This window comes from Coffea arabica, chromosome 6c (assembly GCF_036785885.1).
Source record: "Coffea arabica cultivar ET-39 chromosome 6c, Coffea Arabica ET-39 HiFi, whole genome shotgun sequence".
Taxonomy (NCBI): Eukaryota; Viridiplantae; Streptophyta; class Magnoliopsida; order Gentianales; family Rubiaceae; genus Coffea; species Coffea arabica.
This window is the reverse complement of record NC_092320.1, coordinates 52,459,907-52,478,379: the sequence shown is the minus strand read 5'-3', so window position 1 is coordinate 52,478,379 and position 18,473 is coordinate 52,459,907. Positions and strand designations below refer to the sequence as shown.

The window sequence follows — 18,473 nt, the reverse complement described above, 5'->3', positions numbered from 1 at the left end:
TTTATAAGAATTTCATGCTACCGACACTGTGCATAAGCTTCTACTTTGAATGACCACGACAGGCTGTCTAACAAAGAGTTATTTGCCTAAATAACTCCCTTCACAAAAAATATTCCTAAAATGATTCAATTTCATATTTTATTCCCATAACAACTTTTTCTGTTATCCATCCGATCAAATTCAAATGGAAATGCGAAAAAGGGTAAAACCCTTCATGAGCCATTAATATAGTCCAAAAATCCCCTACATGACTATAATATTCTATTCTGAATCTATCTTTTCCTTTTTGACTATAATACTATACTCTGATTTTACTTGTCACTTTACTGTCCAAAAAAGTCTTGAATACTTAACATAAATCTAATGATATTTCTATACATGAGAGCAAAAATCTTGAATATTTAAATAAACCTGACAATATTTTCAAAGATGAGAGCAAAATTTAAAATTTGACCATTCATCTTCGGTCCAGTTATAGTATTTTTTTTCTTTGTGATGCTTTCCTGCTTATTAAAAAAATAAAAAATGAAAGAAAAACTCACTACAAATCTAGGGAAACTGGAATTATCACTAAACATGAAAGCAAAATCTAGAATTTTGATTGTTCACCTCTATTTCAATTGCAGTAATTTTCTGTTTCTGATGCTCTCTTTCCTATTAAAAATAAAAAAGAAAAAAAGGAAAAACTCACTACAAATCTAGCAAAATTGGAATTATTTGTTCGGATTGCAAGATTTTCAAATAAAAATTTTAGATTTTGTTTTGCTTACATCATACGCACAATTTTCAACCATTTTTTTATCTCACATATATCAAATCACAAAAAGTGCTACAGTAATTATTTCAAATAACTTCCTATCCAAACAAATGTCATGTTTATACAAAATTTTTCATCACTTGTTAATTCAAAATTTTCCGTCACTCTCTCCATTCAATCAATTGTACAAAAATTAGTTTTAATTTTGTCATACTACATTAAACAGGAACTCATTGTGTATGTGGCTATATGGGAGGAATGGCATGTGAGGCTGAGGAAAACAGTCTTATGCTTTTATTTGGAATGGATACTCATCAGTCTGGAACCTCCTATGTTAATAATGGTGGTAACGATAATTTGATTGAGTTTGAAAAATTTGATTTAGAAACCATGGAGGAGGCTGCTCCTTATTAACGGATAAAGTCAGAAGATTAGATTAGTAATAAAATTTGGAGTTGAATCATTGTGGGAATATTTTTTGAAAGAAAAGGTCATTTTGGCAAAAAACTCGTCTAACAAAAGTTGTTGCCAAATAGCGCATTGTGTGTCGGTAGCTTAATACTGATTGACAGATGAATGTTGCTCGGACAAATTTGCCAACCCAAGCAACAGTGAAATAAAAGTCAGGAGGCCTCACAAAAGGCTTATCTGTGTTCAATTCCTCATCTAGAGACTTGTGTGTGTTTCCTGCATTACTATTATGCCAACTATTACTAGTACACCTGAATCTCGAAGATGCAAAAGAATCTACCTTATTTTTTAAAGTTACATGCAAACTTGTTATGAAAACCATATTCATATTCACGAAGTTGAGTAGCCAGCGCCAGTAGTAATATATCAACCAATAGCAAAAGCTTATGCGAAGCGTCCTTGGGTTCCAACTAGTAAGAGTAGTTATAGTGCAAAGCAGCCCAAAAGTGTACATATATTTATATATATATATATTCACAAGTTTACATATAAATATATAAATATATTTATATATATGTATGTAATATATGTACTACACCTAGAAATTGAATTTAATATTTGTATATTCAAATACATATACAACTACAACATATGCCAATTTATATATATTTTGAAACAAAATTATGTATATATATGTAAGTGTATATGTATACACATACTACATTATATATAATATAGTTAATATGATATATACACAATATTGAATTATATGTATGTATACCTGTTACATATATATACAAATCCAAATATGCTAATGATGGTGTTATAAAATTGAAAAGAAAATTGTCCTCAACCTTTAATTGTAGCACAACGACAGGAGTACTCAGCAGCTAATCAATAAATTAAGTTGCTACTACTATCAAATTCATAAGAGGAAGAGATTAAAAATTGTTCCAGACACAGAAAAAGTCTATCTGAAATGCCACACTAATTAGAAATAACAGCTGGAGGAATGTGAAAGCTTTTTGTTGAGACTAACAATCCAAAATTGGTCACCAAAAGTCTGAGGTAAGTTCATCTACCTTTGCCTTCCTCTTGAGTCTTGATGCAGAAGCAGCGGTCTTTTCAGCAGACCATAGAAAGTGGAGGACATCACTCTAAGTAGATGATTGGGCATGTTTTCCTATGGTTGTTCAACCCTCAAGAATGTCTGTCAATTCATAGAAGCAACTGTAGCTGCGGCCTTCTTTGAACCTTGCATAGTGCTTGTTTTCCTGCAAGCCATGTGAAATGTCGGTTAATTCAAAACGACAAGAAGATACTGCCAAAGGTACAAGAAAAGAAATGTACTTACGAACTATAACTTGCACTCACAAAAGTAGAACCAACCTAATGCAGCAATGTCAATGATAAACAGGTCAACAATATTTAAATAAATATTGAGGGCAACAAAACATAATAGCAATTTGAGTAACAATTTTAATTGACCTACAATGACAATCTGTTCCCTATATAGTTAAACTCAGAAGCACTACTTCATATTATTAAACTCAAAAGCAGTACTCATGAGCGATACCGCATATAGTGAAATGTCAGCAAAGCAAAAATTGTGGTTCTTAGTTTTACCACCTCTGTGGCTCTACTAAAATTATGCAACTGCACTAAAATTTCAACATACTGGTCAATTGTTCTAGGAAAAAATGGAGATAAAGAAGAAGTTTACCTGCTTAAGAGCGCCCCATTTTTTCTTTGTAACTTGCAAGCACAGAAGTTCCGAGTTAAATCCAACTCCCGTCTCTGCTGTTGACTGAGACATCCCATTTAGGCAAACAAAACACTTCCACTCAACTTCCAGCCTGTAGAATTTAGAGTGATATTGCTCCCATCTCAAATTGACGTGGCACTTGTCATTCATGTATAGGCTCAGGTGATGCCAGTTTAACCTGTCTTTTTGGTGGCTTGTCCCAAGCACCATTCATGTGCCACTCTACAAGTGTTGCAACGAAGAATGCCTCAAACGTAAGGTGATTTTTCCAATCAGCCACTTCAGAATCATCATTCATCTAATGCAATAAATGTATATTATTGACAAATCATAGGCAGATTGTAAAAGGAAAGCGATAGTCGTAAGTAGGTGCCGATACTTCAAAGATGGAGCCATTTCAAACCTTATGAAGTAGTTTCTTGCACAAGCACTCAAATCGTTTGAACCGGTCTAGCAATGTGTTTGCTGGACTGCATCGAAATGAATTACAAACAATAGGACACAAGTTAGGGGCTGAGTAAGACCTCTGAACCATTCGTATGTGTCAAAATTCATCAGATTTTTTGAGTAAAAAATAGTTACACAATTACGTAGTGCACAAGTAATGTAAATTAGTAGCAATGCAACCAGAAATTTACTAGGACGAGGGTCTCACCGATGCTTTTACAGACTCGACAGTGCTTATGTGGCATATAAACGTGGGTAAAACAAAGATTGGAGGAACCTTACAGTTCCATACTCAGTGGCTGCAAAAAAATTAAGCAAAAAACAAGTGCAATAGGACGTTGGAATGGTAAGTAGTAAAGCCTTTTCCCCCAAACCTATCTCCCTTGCCTTTAATTGGATAGAGACACCATGTGCAAGTGTATAACCGTGGCAATTTAGTGCACAAATTTTAGGTATAAACACATATATGGAATTTTTAGAAGACATAACTAAGGTTTTTCACCCTCAACTACACTTATAATTGAGTAAACTAGTATTACAAGAATCAAAGTATTCAAAAATGTAAAGTAATAGGACACACATAGCTAATTTTGCAATCTAGCCAAATATGCAAACAGGGAACAAAAAAAATGAAGTCAGCATCATCTTAACCCTTGAATTCTTGCAACTAAAGTAGAAGCAGAAGCATCATCGTTCCCTCCCTCAACCATCACTAATTCTTTTCATCGCACCTCTTCTTCCTTTTCTAACCACCACCCTCCCCTAAACTGACTGTGCCATGCAATGTCTTCCTTGCGGCCACCGACAACCCCAGCTCTTCTTACCTATTTCCTCTCTGCCTACAAGGTACCTAACATACCCCCATTCAAATACCCTATTCCCAAAAGCACACCATCACAGACTACGCACCCTAATAATCATTCAGATACTAACCAAATGAAATGCAATCATTTAATCATTTAGATGGATATTACAAGAATGAGGCCTGGTGCAATTGAAAATATTAGGTGCTATTTCCATTTACGAAGCACATCTTAATTACATCAACAGCCATACACAATATCCATTGTAACCATAACAACCAACTCCAGAAACAATAGAAAAACATAAGAAGCCACTGTCGAGAAAGCGAATACCTACAATATAGTCAGTTACGAACTAAAGAACAATTGAATCATTGGCAATAGGTTTGAATTGGTGAAAATAGGGGAATTGCAATTTGGTGCAGTGGGTTAGTCAAAACATCCTAAACACAGCATATACATTTTTGCTAGTGTAAACAATGTTGGTTCTATATTAGAGACGTGTGCAAGTCATTCAAAATGAGTGCATTTATTTTTATCAAAATGGTAAATAGCCCAAATAAAAAATGAGCTTACTACTAGACCATGAAGCAAATTGGATCACTACAAGTGCTAATTAAAATGCAACGATCATGCATTTGTTTCAGGGAGATGAATTTTATAGAATAATTACCGAACCCTAATTTTAAACAACAGCAGCACTTGGGCACTATACAATACATATGCTTTTTAGCATAAAGACAAAGCTTCGTGAATTCCAGCCAAGGAAACGTACCTAATTTACAAACATGTGGCACGTGGAGCCAAGGAAACGAGGTTGATAAAGAAGGTTGGCAGCGGAAAAAGGCGTTGAGTTAACAAAGATGGTGAACCTAGATCAAAGTCAAACTTGATGGAAACTATTAGATCCATGTAATTGTAAGTTGTTGGTTTTTCCAAAAATTTGCTGGTTGCTTCATTTTTCTTACAAAACAGCAGCTTCATTTTTTTACAAAACAACATATGTCATCTAAGATAATACTATTGCATTTGGAGGTTAGGGATGATGAAGAGGGGGAGTAAGAGGAAGAAAGAAAAAGACTTCAGCTACGGTTTTGTTGGTTTGTGAAACTCAGTACAATGATCAGAAAATTGTATTGTCTTTTTATTGTTTTCGAAGCAAAAGTTGGGGATGAATTATTTGGGTCAAGAAAAGAAGTTGGTCAAATATTTTTATTATTCCGAAATTACAAAAATGAAATACTTATAATCCAAACAAAGCCTTTGCTTTCTTGGTCAAATTGCTTTTGTATGTCAAGAAACAAATGAGCTGGCGTAGACTTGGTTTAGTGGTTTGACAAGTGTCAAACTCACGCCAAGTGTCTAATGCATGGATAAATAAAAATTTAGACCTTGCACTTTCATTCCATCTCACTATTGCCCTACTAGTTTCTTGTCAAATTCGTATTAAATTTCCATGAATGTGAATCATGCATGAATTTAAAATATTCTAATACACTTTAAGTATAAGGCAATCAATTAAACACTCCCAGTAGTCGATAGTCCAACAAGATTGCACGATCAAAATTTCGAATGGTAGTGTACGCAATTAGACTTAAAATTTCGAGCTCTTACATTTTAATTCATTCATAGTGATAAAATGACAAAAGCAAATAAGCATGCTACCTACGAGCAATGAAAAGCAATTGGCATGTGGTTCACATAAACTTCATAAATTGTCAAAAGAAAATTTGGGATAGAAGGAAGAAAGACCTTTACAATACTATTTTGATGATGGTTCAACATGTGTGGATGATTTTAGTGGCGATAGAGGCATCGGCAACTCTTACACTTCCACTTTCTTCTTTCCTCTTTTACTTATTTTATTTTTGATTTTTTCTAGTTTTTCTTTTCTTTATTTTTTCTTTTTGAATTTGGATGAAATTTAAGAGGTTAAAGTTGAGATTTGGAGGACTTTTGGTGGTTGGTTTTAGAGAAAAGTTGAAAAAGATGAAAATGGGCAATGGATTTTTGTGACTAAAATTTAAGGGACGATGCAAAATGGAAGTTGAGGTTTGTGGTTAGAGTGATTAAGACTTTTGATGATGAAGTTATATGATGATGATTCTTAAGGATAAGGGAAATATAAGATAGTGGTTGGATTTTTGGTAAAGAATTGGTGGTTTTCTTGTTCTTGATGCTTGGATGATGATTAATGTGAAAGTTGAATGAATATCTCCTGTGCGAACAAACCCTTGCTTGTCCCTAGTGGTGCTGTTTTAAGTTGATGAAAGGGTTACAAGTATACGTTTTACTTAGTCTGAGGGCTAAATTAGTCAACTAATAATTGTAGGGCTAAAAGTTAAAAATTGTAATAGTTTGAGAGCTATTTGGGCATTTTACCTAAACAAATAAATTGGATATATAATAATTCGGGATAATTTCACGAACCTCCCCTGAGGTTTCTCACAATTGCAAAAAGCACAAATCTCAGGTTTTAAAAATTACATATACTTCCCCTACTTTTACTATTTAGTAATAATATAGGTCCAAGAATTTAGATTTTCTTTCAAAAATCCTAAATTGCTCTTTTGTACAAAACTAAGAAAGAAAAATATAATATACTCAATCATTTTTTTCCACACTTTACATAAATCAACAAGCCAAATCCTTAATAACTATCCAAGCATAAGTTTTAAAATCAAGTAACTATTCAACAGATCCCAAATTCCATATACAATATCAACACTTGCCATGATAAAAAAAATACACAAAACCCCATTGACAACCGATTTTGTACCCTCAAATTAAATATCAATACTTAAATAACTTTTCAATATAAGTTAATTTGACCTAGAACCACTATTACAATTCTCCTATGACCTTAAAAATATTAATATCTCAAAAGTTGAGAATAAATTCTACATCCACAATAAAATCATAATAAAAAATTTCTAATCTAATGAAAGAAATGATTATGTAATTATTGGCATTTTATAAAAGTTTTTCTTAACAATAAACAAAATATAACAAATTCCACATCTTTAGTTCTTTTTCTTATTTCAATCATCAATTTCATTATTTATTTCTCTATCACTGTGAGTCTCTTCATTTCGTTCTAATTTGACACATAATCTATTCCCTTTATAGATTTTGTAATTTCAATTTGCTAATATCCACAAAATTGAAAATAATAAAAAGAGGTTATATTAACTAGAAAATAGACAAGAAATAGAAAAATAGATTTTTTTAGGTTTTGTAAATTTATTGCCTTAAATTTAAAATTTTCTTCTCAGTGAAGGGTATTATAGGGTTTTAATATGTCGAGGTAAGTGTAATTTCTTAAACCAGAGAGGAGCTGAGTGCAATTGTCAGAAACCTCAAGGGAGGTTTCTGAAATTATCCCAAATAATTACCCGCCAAATTCCCATCATAGTGGCCGATGAGCCCGCTCCTTCAGTAGAGCCTCCTGTTCCAACGCCGCCTTCTTGGAAAGAACAAAAAAGGAAAAAAAAAAATATTGCTCAGGAAAAAAGAGTTGATGTTTTCGTATCAGATCTCAAGAAAGACTCTTGTTCTCCCTTTGTATTTATAGAAAGCACCAACAGAAATAATGGAATAAAATTGCGGGTTTGTTTTTTTCTTTATTTAGCTGCCTTTATGGTTCATCTGTTTTTGTCTTGTAATCTTCTTGAATCTAATTAAACCCCCGTTTTCTTGGCTCCCATTTCATCCTATTCCTTTTGGGATCTTGTTGTTTCCTTCCTATTTTAACCCATCTATCTTTCATACATATGTATCTATTGACAAATGTAGGTAGGATTTAATATCGATTATTATTAGGTTTCTCTTTTGTCTTATTCCTCTGTTTGTTATGGTTTCCTTGATTCTACATTGTTGTTCTCAGTATTCTGCATTCCTTCTGTCCCATTTCAGTATTCTACATTATTGTTCTCAGTATTCTGCATTCCTTCTGTCCCATTTCTGTCCCATTCCTTCTGTCCCATTTGATATATTTTTTCCATCATAGCGTTCAAGATTAAACCTTTAGCCCATGTTCGTTCTTTTAAATGAGAAAAGGGTTGTTCTTGGAATAGGAAATGGGATTAATTTAGGCAAGTTTTAGTGATTCTTTGGGAGTTGTGGCTTGTAAATGGCAGAAGAGAGAAGTAGTATTAGTAGTCTGCAGCAGAAAGTGTTGTTAGCTGTATTCTTGAATTGAAATGGGGCTAATATCTCAGAAATCATTTTTTTGTTTGTTCTTGATAACTTCTGTGCTGTTCATATTATCTTGGTTCTCTGTCTTGCGCTTGAGTGGACGGACTCATTCTTTAGACCTTAGTATATGGCAAAGCCCCAGTGATCTTGCTGTGCCAGATGATAATGACGAGAATTCGGAATCCCGATATGGTGATAATTTTGAAGAAGTCAGCAGTTCTAACAAGGATGTCATAAAATGCAGTTCTAACAGGGAAGAAGTCTTGAAGGTTTTTATGTATGATTTACCTTCGGAGTTTCATTTTGACCTTTTGGGTTGGAAAGATAAAGGTAACAAAAGTGTTTGGCCAGATATTAGGATTAATATACCTGAATACCCTGGAGGATTGAACTTGCAACATAGTATAGAGTATTGGTTGACATTAGATCTTTTATATTCTGAATTTGTAAGCAAAGATTTGAGTGGCAGAAGTGCAGTAAGAGTCAGAAATTCTAGTGAAGCTGATGTTGTGTTTGTTCCATTTTTTTCATCTATCTGCTATAACCGGTTTTCAAGGTTGAAACCACATGAAAAGAAGACTCGCAATACCTTGCTTCAGCAAAAATTGGTTACCTATGTAACGTCTCAGAAGGAATGGCAAAAATCTGGGGGTACTGACCATATAGTTGTTGCACACCATCCTAATAGCCTTTTGGACGCCAGATCACAGCTTTGGCCAGCAATGTTCATCCTTTCAGATTTCGGAAGGTATCCACCAACCATTGCAAATGTTGACAAAGATGTAATTGCACCTTACAAACATGTAATTAGAAGTTTTGTCAATGACTCATCTGAATTTGATACTCGTCCAACTTTGCTCTACTTCCAGGGAGCTATATACAGAAAAGATGTAAGTTACTTTTACTCCATCATTATTGTGATGACTTAACTATATGTTATTACTTCAAATTTTCAACTTTTACTACTGGATTAATCATTTGAAAGTTGACCACTGTCGTCTGGCAATTAGATTAGTGTTGTTAGCTGTTAGTTTTTTCATCATTTTGTACCTGTGTTTGTTCATTTGCTACTCCTGTTTAGAATTCAGGCTACCACAAATGTTAGTTTAGTACTTGTGCTGTAACACTACTACTTAGTTCATCCATAAAAATGCACAATGCAGTTTGCATCAACATAAAATGCTACAGAGAAGGATAGATTCCATGTCCGAATTACATTAACTTCCTTTTGTGACTTTCAGCTGCATGAGTTTTATTTGAAGAGAAGAAATATCTAGAAATGTGTGTGTGTGTGTGTCTCTCTCTCTCCATGTTTTGTCCAGCAGATATACACTATTTGCATTTTATTGAATATATATCGAAATATTAGTATCTTTTTGAACAAAAGAAAGAGGGGAGCAACTGGTGAATAAATTCTTCAAATTTTCATGTGAATTTTGCGAGCATGCAATGAATTTCAGTCATTTATTATCTTTGTTGCCAATCAAGATTGTAGGTGATATGTATGGTTCAATTTGATCTCCCTGAAATGAAAGCCGATAGGCAGTAAGTTTGGCTTAAGCCTTGCCATTTTGCTGTAGAAGGCCATTTGGTAATTCTGACTGTAAAAGATAGTCTACAATGGTAGGATTGTTGTACTATGCATCCAAGGAAGGACAGATTGGTAAGGGAAGCAAGTGGACAAGGATCCTAGTGTAGACAAAAGTAACAACTACATGAAAGTTGCATTAACCATGAGTGAAGTTTGTGGAGGAAAAGCAACAATAATGATTTGAAATCATTTAACTTCTTAAGGTTTTGTATCAGATGAAGTAGAGATTGAAATTTTAGCTTTACAGGGGCTTCTTGTACTTAGCTGTCTTATCTTTTGACTCAAAACGAGTAGTAGAGAGGGGAAGAATTAGATGGTTCTGCCAAAAAAAAAGGAGACGAAGAAGAGTTAGATGGTTATTTTCTGTTGTAAAGTTCCTCACGTTTTCAATTTCAGTCCCGCCTGGGGGGGGGGGGGGTTTGGTGGAGTTGCATCCTGAACCATTTAAAATTGTGAAAGTCTAAGTTGTTAACTTCATGTAACTGGTCAACCAAGATTCTTTGCTTTGGTTCCATGCAATTTACTATTCATCTTGATGCTTCACTTTGGTTCCAACTATCAGCCACATGACTCTCAGTTCCCCTCACTTTTGCTCCATCAAATGGTACTTTAAAGCTACACTTTCTCAGTGTGAAGTTCACAATGACATACCCACAAATTTGGTAGACAGTGACTGCGGCTTCTAAGATAAGCAGACATTTTGAGTTGTGATACTCGCCCAGCCAGATATTCAACTTTGACTTTGCCTTCCCTCGAATAAAAAGTTTCACGAGTATGACCAGTAGATTACTTTGTTAGTTTACTGCCAAAATTAAGGCTTGCATATTTTGAAACAAGGTTCACTGTTATGAGCAATAAAAAATAAAAAACTCTTAGCCTGTACTAAAAGAAACATAGTTCTTTTTACGTGCTTGAAATGAAATGTGGATTACAATTCCTAGTTGTCTGACAAATACTTTCACACTTTGATCTACATTAAATTAGTTTTTACAGGCATGTCTGCTAACCGGCCAATGATTTTTTTTGGTGGTTAATATTGGTTTTCCATGTTTCAGGGTGGAATTGTTCGTCAAGAGTTATTTTACATGCTGAAAGATGAGAAAGATGTGCATTTCTCATTTGGAAGTGTCCAGAAAGATGGTATCAAGAGTGCTACCCAGGGTATGCACTCCTCTAAATTCTGCCTCAATATAGCAGGTGACACTCCCTCATCAAACCGTCTCTTTGATGCTATTGCTAGCCACTGTGTTCCAGTGATCATTAGTGATGATATAGAGCTTCCTTATGAAGATGTTTTGGACTATTCAGAGTTCTCTATCTTCATTCGGACATCAGATGCTCTCAAGGAAAAATTTGTTATAAATCTTATAAGGAGCATCAGAAAAGATGAGTGGACCAGAATGTGGAAAAGGCTTAAAGAGGTTGAGAGTTTCTTTGAGTATCAGTTCCCATCTAGGGCGAATGATGCAGTCCAAATGATATGGCAGGCCATTGCAAGAAAGGTTCCTGCTATCAAGATGAAGTTGCACAAAGGCAAAAGATATTCTCGAACTCATGCACCTCGAGAAGGATGGCTTAATTCAATAAATTTACCAAATAATTTTTGGTGAGGATTCACTGTTTCAAATTTGCTGTATAGCCTACGCTTGCTGCAAAAGGCATATTTGGGATTGGAAGCGCATCAATGTTGCAAATTTCATGATAGAAGGCCTTTTGCGGGCGATAGTATAGAATAGCAATGGGATTGTTCGTGGGGGATAACACACACACACACACACAGAGGATGACCATATTAAAAATTATCATAGTTTAGACAGACTGTGAATTAGTTCATTATGTATTATTTGATTTGGATCCTGAGAGAATTGCAATTCTTGTTCTGAATCTTCATTTAAAGAAATACCAACAGAAAAGGAGTAAATGAAGATTCTCTCAACTTAATGTGTTCCTATTTGCTTTGACCAACCGAGCATGTCACTCTCAACGTACAACAGAACAGCCAGACCAGGTAAAATCATCTGAGAAGAATATTACAATATTTTGAAAAGGAAAATTGACAGAACAAATTTAGTAATAAAGGCTTTCATATTATAGAAACCTTCTTATCCAGGAAAACTCGCCAAGGTCGAATTTGGTCCATCAGTACATCTCTAGTCCGCAAATTTATCGTTCAATAGATCTTTTCAATGATATGGAGGGACTAAAGTTTCTGGTGTGAAATCTAAAAGGAGTTGAAACTTGTTAAATCTAAATGGAAACTTACACCTAAGAATGCAATACTGGCCAACCCCGATCTTCTCTATGAGTAACTTTTGTTCTACAGGTTCTAGCAAAACTTCAGGGTCAACTCAGATATCAGGAGCAGCATAAAAAAAAATGAACTATTCCCATAAAATAAGCAGGAGTTTCTTTAGATTCATATCCTCCTTCCAGTGGATAAATTTGTAGTGTGTGTGGTTCATGAGAAATTTGCAAGCATACGAAGACATGATATTTTTTCTACTCTTTCATGCTGACGGAAGGATGTAGCATGATTTATTTTTTGCAGCAAAAATTGAAAGTATCATACAGTAACTTTTTCTCGTTTCCCCTTCTCTAAATGCAGCTTTATCACCAAATTTGGCAGTTCTGAAAATGAAAAAAATTAGAAGTCACGCTGCTGCAAAAGAATATGCAAGTCTATGCTATTAAACCAGTGCCAAACCTAATAAACATTTTCAGTAAAAGATGTAAAACAATAGCATTGTTGAATTGCACATGATTTTGAAAATTAAATTATGTTTGAAGGCTTTATAGTTGCAATTGTTAACGATGGGCTATGATCAAGACTTACTATGCTTAAATACTTGAAGGTTTGTACTGTATACTGAGGAACTGGCAGTTTAAGAATCGATTATAATATCAGCATGCTTGCTCCCAGCAAGTAGTCCCAAAGCATTCCTGTGCGTTTGCCTTTTCCTTCTTGTACCAGTTGTGTCAACACAAGTAAATCAAGAAGCCAACCAATTTTACCACGAAGGTAATTTCTTCCGGAGCCTGTTTGATAACTTAATTCAGTACTTAAATTTAATAGATTCAGATCTTAACGTATTCAGATACGTTTGATACCAAAATTAGAACATCTGAATTTATTAAGTGGTACCGAATTTTTCAAGTAAAAATTGATCCCAAAAATAAGTGATAAGTTATTCATTTATCATTTAATGTGATATACATTCAAATGTATCAAATTTAGTACTTAACAATTCACTAATTTAATAGATTCAAATTTTATATTTCATATTTCAGTTTTATCAAATGCGTCTTGAGTCTCCGAGACTCACCTTAGCTATAGTAGCTGTTGGAGCTAACTAGAGGTGGCAAAAAAACCCAAAACCCAATAACCCACCCAACCCGTCCATTAATTTTAGAGGATGGGTTGGGTCAATTGGGTTATGGGTTTTATTGGGTTGGGTAAGAACAACCCAACTTATTCATTGGGCGGGTTGGGTTTTTTATTTGGGTACTGAATACCCAACTTGTTTAAAAGTAATTCAAAATAATAAATACAAGATTTAATACATATATGCCCAACTATTTACATTTGGACATGTGTTAATAATTCATTATTTAATTTGTATTCAAAATTCTCATATATATATATATTTTTTTTCAATCATTTTTTTAATTTTTATCTAAAATAAAAAAGAAATTTGAAATAAAAACTCATGCTTATTTTACTTTTATAACAGTAGTTAAACTTGCTCAACTTCTATAATAATTTATAATGCCTTTTAAAAGTATGTTGTTTTCCTCCTCTTTTTTTTTTCTTTTTTTTTGTGGTAAAAATGTCAATAGTTCATGAATTCTCCTCTCATTTATTTCTAAAAAAGTTTAGGATTTTCCTTAATAATTTTTTGGGAACCAATACTAGTACTTTTTACAAGTATATAATATTTTCTGCTTTATATTAGAACTGTGGTAATTCTAAAATATTAATATGACCATAGCATCATGTATGATCCTAGATGATTCTAATTAATTAGGTGACGAATTATCTAACTGTATCAAATCAATAAAAAAAATACCTTCTAATATATGTTATATGTATATAGATCATGATATTAACTTCGAATCAATATAGTTGGCTATCATTTGTTTAAGTATTTTTTTAAAAAAATTTTGTGGTAAAGGAAAAGTGGCTATGGGAAAATGAAGGATCCAATGGAGACTCAAGGGAACAAGAAGAGGGAGAATCCATTTCGAACCTAGATTACTACACTAGATAAACAAATTCCGACACAAAATCCTGTTTTCTAACAAATGTGTGCAGAAGTAACTAAACTTAATGGAAGAGGCAATTTCAACAAAATTAATTGAATCAATGGGTAAAGTTGGGACTCAACTTGCAGAATCAACGTCGAATCAAAATTTTTGAGAATATAAGGACTAAAGTACTAACTTATTTTCTATAATTTCAAAATTATTATACAACAAATTATATGTCTCTTACTTACATTTTCAAGTATAATATAATCTAGCATTCAATAATTTATATACATAGAATATTACAATTTACTATAAAACAGATATGAATAGTAAAAGTGTTAATCAGTTATGACAAAAATAAGTTTCAATCAATTAGTAATATTAAAAAAAGTACAAAGTAAACAATTTTTTTTAGCTAATCTATTTAAATGTATAATTTATTATCTAAAATTCACAATACAAGCAATATAAAATATTATTCTATTTATGATGTGTTTCCAAGGAACTTATGAAGTGAGTGTGTGTTTGTGTGTGTGAAAATACATTTATGTATGTGAAAATGTGTTTATATATGTGAAAAAAATTTTTGTGTGTTAAAATGTATGTGAAAAAGTTTATGTATTAAAATGTATTAATTAATTTATTGGGTCATAGTAGATCATGGGTTTGAGATAACCCAATATGACCCAACCCAAAATCAACCCAATCTAAAATTGGGCGGGTTGGGTGTAACCCATTTAAATGAAAACCCACTATTAATCCACCCCAAACCCGCCCAACCCGTCCAATTGCCAGGTATAGAGCTAACTAATGGAGTAGCTGTTGGACGTGTAGAAATTGTTGGTGGAAAAGTATTTGGTGACGTCGATGGTGGAGAATTTGCTAGTGGATTTGTCATAGGATTATTTGTTAGGGGCATAGTTAGTTGGTGAAAAAGTTGTTGAGGGCAGGGGTGGGCAAAATTATCCGCTAACACGAAAACCTGTCATATCCGATCCGATCCGAAAATTAGGATATCTGATTTTCATTATTTGATCGGGTCAAAAGAGGATCAGGTACCCGCTAAGATGCGGGACGGATTAGGATCACATAATTAAAAACTCGCGGGTACCCGATCCGCCCCGCATATATATATTTTTTATTTTTATTTTTATACACACACTATAAAATAATAATTTAGAACTAAATAAGTAATTTTCTTGAACAAATTGTATTACAAATATGAGAGACTATAGTTTATTTACAAGAATCATTTGTAGAGGTCATTATCTTATATTTTATAGAAAAAAGTTTAATTAATATGAAACATATATATTAAAAATTGTGCTACTTATTTCAAACTTTTATTGATTTTGAATTTTTTAAATTTTTTTCCTTTATCTTATATTCTCTTCACATGCTTGTTTCTTAGTGGGAAACCTTTTTTTAGAAAAAAAAAATTTATTAAATCTTAGATGAATATGTAAAATATAAAATTAAATTGGTATAAATCATTTTTTTTAAAATTAAATAATAAATGGGGTGGGGCGGGTACTCGCTGACCCGACCCTATCTCAGCAGGTACCCTATAATCGGATATCCGTTGATATGCGGGGCGGGTAAGGGTTAGAAAATGACTGACCCGTAAGGTGCGGGTCGGGTCAGCCAAATAGTGAATGGGACGGGTACCTGACCCGCGCCCACCCCTAGTTGAGGGACTAGTGGTTGAAGGGGTAACTGTATAAGGGATGAAATTGTTATGAAATTTTTGCTTACTTGCATGGCATGGTAATAAAAGACACCAGTATAAAATTTAGGATACATAACTATAAACGTGTAACAAAATGAAAAATTAATTTTAACTTGGAACAAAAAAGAAAGCTTCTGTAAGTTTTACAAGGTCCGTCCATTTCTTAGAATGATGGACAAGTGGTTTGAATAAAGAAAACTAAATATCACACTTGACCAGAGAATGATTAAGAAAACGTAATTTAAGACCAAGTTGATTTTGAAAAATGAAAAAAAATGAAAATTTTGATTAGATAAATAGTAGATAGTTAGCACACATCACACAACAACATCCAAACTGAATCCAAAGATCTATCTCCAAACTACAACCTGCTAATAAAAATTAACTTCCAAAATTTTGTCCTATTCCTATATGAGAATTATTTATATTTGGATGAATTAAGTTTAGGAACACAAGTAATTAATGGTGGCATTAATACATTAGTAGTTAACAAATCTAATTAAGTTACTGTATCAAGAAAGTATGTTAAAGAAGAGCAATGTGTTTTATTTTTCTCTTTTCTCCAAGTGGTAAAAAGTAAATAATTTCTTTGATAACAAAATTATTAGTAATATAATTGTTGAATATTTCTTGATTTTTTTGTGTGCAAGCAATTGAGTGATACAGCTAAAGTTGATACAAATAAGTGATAATACATCAAATGGTTATCCTAAATAATTTGTACCTAAGAGCAAAAGAATTACTATATCTACATATCACCAAAAAGGAAACGAACCACTACCATGTTTATACATATACATAGAGATGAAGTAGAAAGAATCTAACTTTTGCAACATATGCCAAATTGTGAGAGCAATTGGAAATGTACAATAGGTTAATGTTAATCAAATTGCAGAAACAGGTGTTTTATTGAGAATTTAGCAATACCATAAAGAAAAATAAAAAACGCTAATGGGTGGAGTAAAAATGTGACCAAGTGAAGGTAAAGTTGCAGCTGTAGTAATATTACTGTTATTAAGACCCATACTAGCAACGTTTTATAGGCCTTCATACACTAGTTCGATTTTAGCATCTAAAATGGTTTAAAACCCCGTACAGCATGAAAAGGAAGGTTTCAGATTAGATGGATGTTGATGCAAGCAAGTAGTACAAATGCACTTTTAAGAGTGCAGAAAATTCTCTTACAAAGTTACTAAAGAAGTAGGAGGAATTTAATAAGTTCTTGAGATGTGATTAAACACTATTCTTAAGATGTTTATTGCCCCACTACATTCAATAGTTTGCTATCAGGCTAAGGATAGAACAAAAAGAAAGAACCATTGTTAGTAAAAACAGGAGTTCTATACTAAGAAATGATCAAATAACAAAATTAGTTTAATTTTTTGAGACTTGTTTATTTTTATAAGAAAATGGTGTTTTCACTTGTTTCTAACATTCAAAATCAATGTGTCTTCAAAAAACAACCTTTGGTACCAAATATAACCACCATTTGAAATGAAAATATGCCTAAAAACTTCTGACCGTTACCATAATCTGGCTTCGAATTGCTATTGATCTAGACTAGACTCATGGCCAGATTCTAGATAGAAAATTATAAACTATTTAAACAGAATCCAAGCGAGGAATCCATGGCTGGATTCGAGATCCGTGAGTGGATCCACTGGGATTGGTGATTCGCCTGCTGATCCTTGGTTCTGAATTTTCGCAAGTCACATTTCGTTTCATTTTGATAAACTAATCCTACAATCCCAACTTAATTTGTAAAACGAAACAACAAACTAACACATATAATACCATGCATAATATTCATTGGAGCCGTCAGTGGTGGCGGATGAGGGAAGAAGAAGAATAGGAAAAAGAAAAAAAAAAGGAAAAATGAGGGAGAAGGGAGAAAAGGATGTAAAATTACCTTTATGTCCCTACTTTTTTGTTTTATAAGGATTACACGTACACACTGATGGAGCATGCCTCCCACACCTCTAAGAGACCGTCAATTTTTTGGATTCCGTCACGGATTTTATTTAAGTGGGTTAGATTTTATATTTTAGGGACATAAGTGTCCCATTTTAAAGTTCAGGGACTCAAGTGGAATTTCGTGTATAGTTTGAGAGGACAAAGTGGAATTAACCCTTGTTTCTATTCTTAACTATGTTTGTAATTACTATAACAACTAACTATACTTTTTTGAGTGGTAGTAGGTTATTTGGGAGCTTTGTCCTGACGAGTTTATTCCACATCTTTTCGTCTATTGCTCGGTTGGACAATATATATGGCGGTCAATCATTTCACTGATATATTGAGAAGTAGTTGAATTTCACCTTTCAGATGAGGTACTAAAATAGTTTGGGATGCATCTGCTCATACAGATAGAGTTGACACAAATGGTGATAAAAAATTGCATTCTCTATATTGATCAGAATAGGTCGGGAAGGATTGAACTTAGTACCATAGTCATTGGATTGAATATTGGGAGTGTCATGCTAATGCATATGTTCGAGGCTATCATCACGATCCCAACAGATCTA

General features: G+C 33.3%; 1 protein-coding gene and 1 long non-coding RNA gene across 2 annotated transcripts; one reads left to right on the top strand and one right to left on the bottom strand.

Annotated features, from left to right (window-relative positions):
- Window positions 1-1,961: 1,961 nt before the first annotated feature.
- On the bottom strand, window positions 1,962-5,417 carry LOC140008102 (uncharacterized). The gene is made up of 4 exons (XR_011815509.1): window positions 4,959-5,417; window positions 3,337-3,403; window positions 2,892-3,231; window positions 1,962-2,442 (listed from the first exon to the last, which is right to left on the bottom strand). It is a non-coding gene; the product is annotated as an uncharacterized lncRNA (long non-coding RNA).
- Window positions 5,418-7,626: 2,209 nt separating this feature from the next.
- LOC113692460 (probable arabinosyltransferase ARAD1) lies at window positions 7,627-11,907 on the top strand. The gene is made up of 2 exons (XM_027210869.2): window positions 7,627-9,270; window positions 11,027-11,907. Exons 1-2 carry the CDS (start codon window positions 8,386-8,388, stop codon window positions 11,579-11,581), a joined length of 1,440 nt encoding a protein of 479 aa, XP_027066670.2. The 5' UTR covers window positions 7,627-8,385; the 3' UTR covers window positions 11,582-11,907.
- The last annotated feature ends 6,566 nt before the right edge of the window (window positions 11,908-18,473 follow it).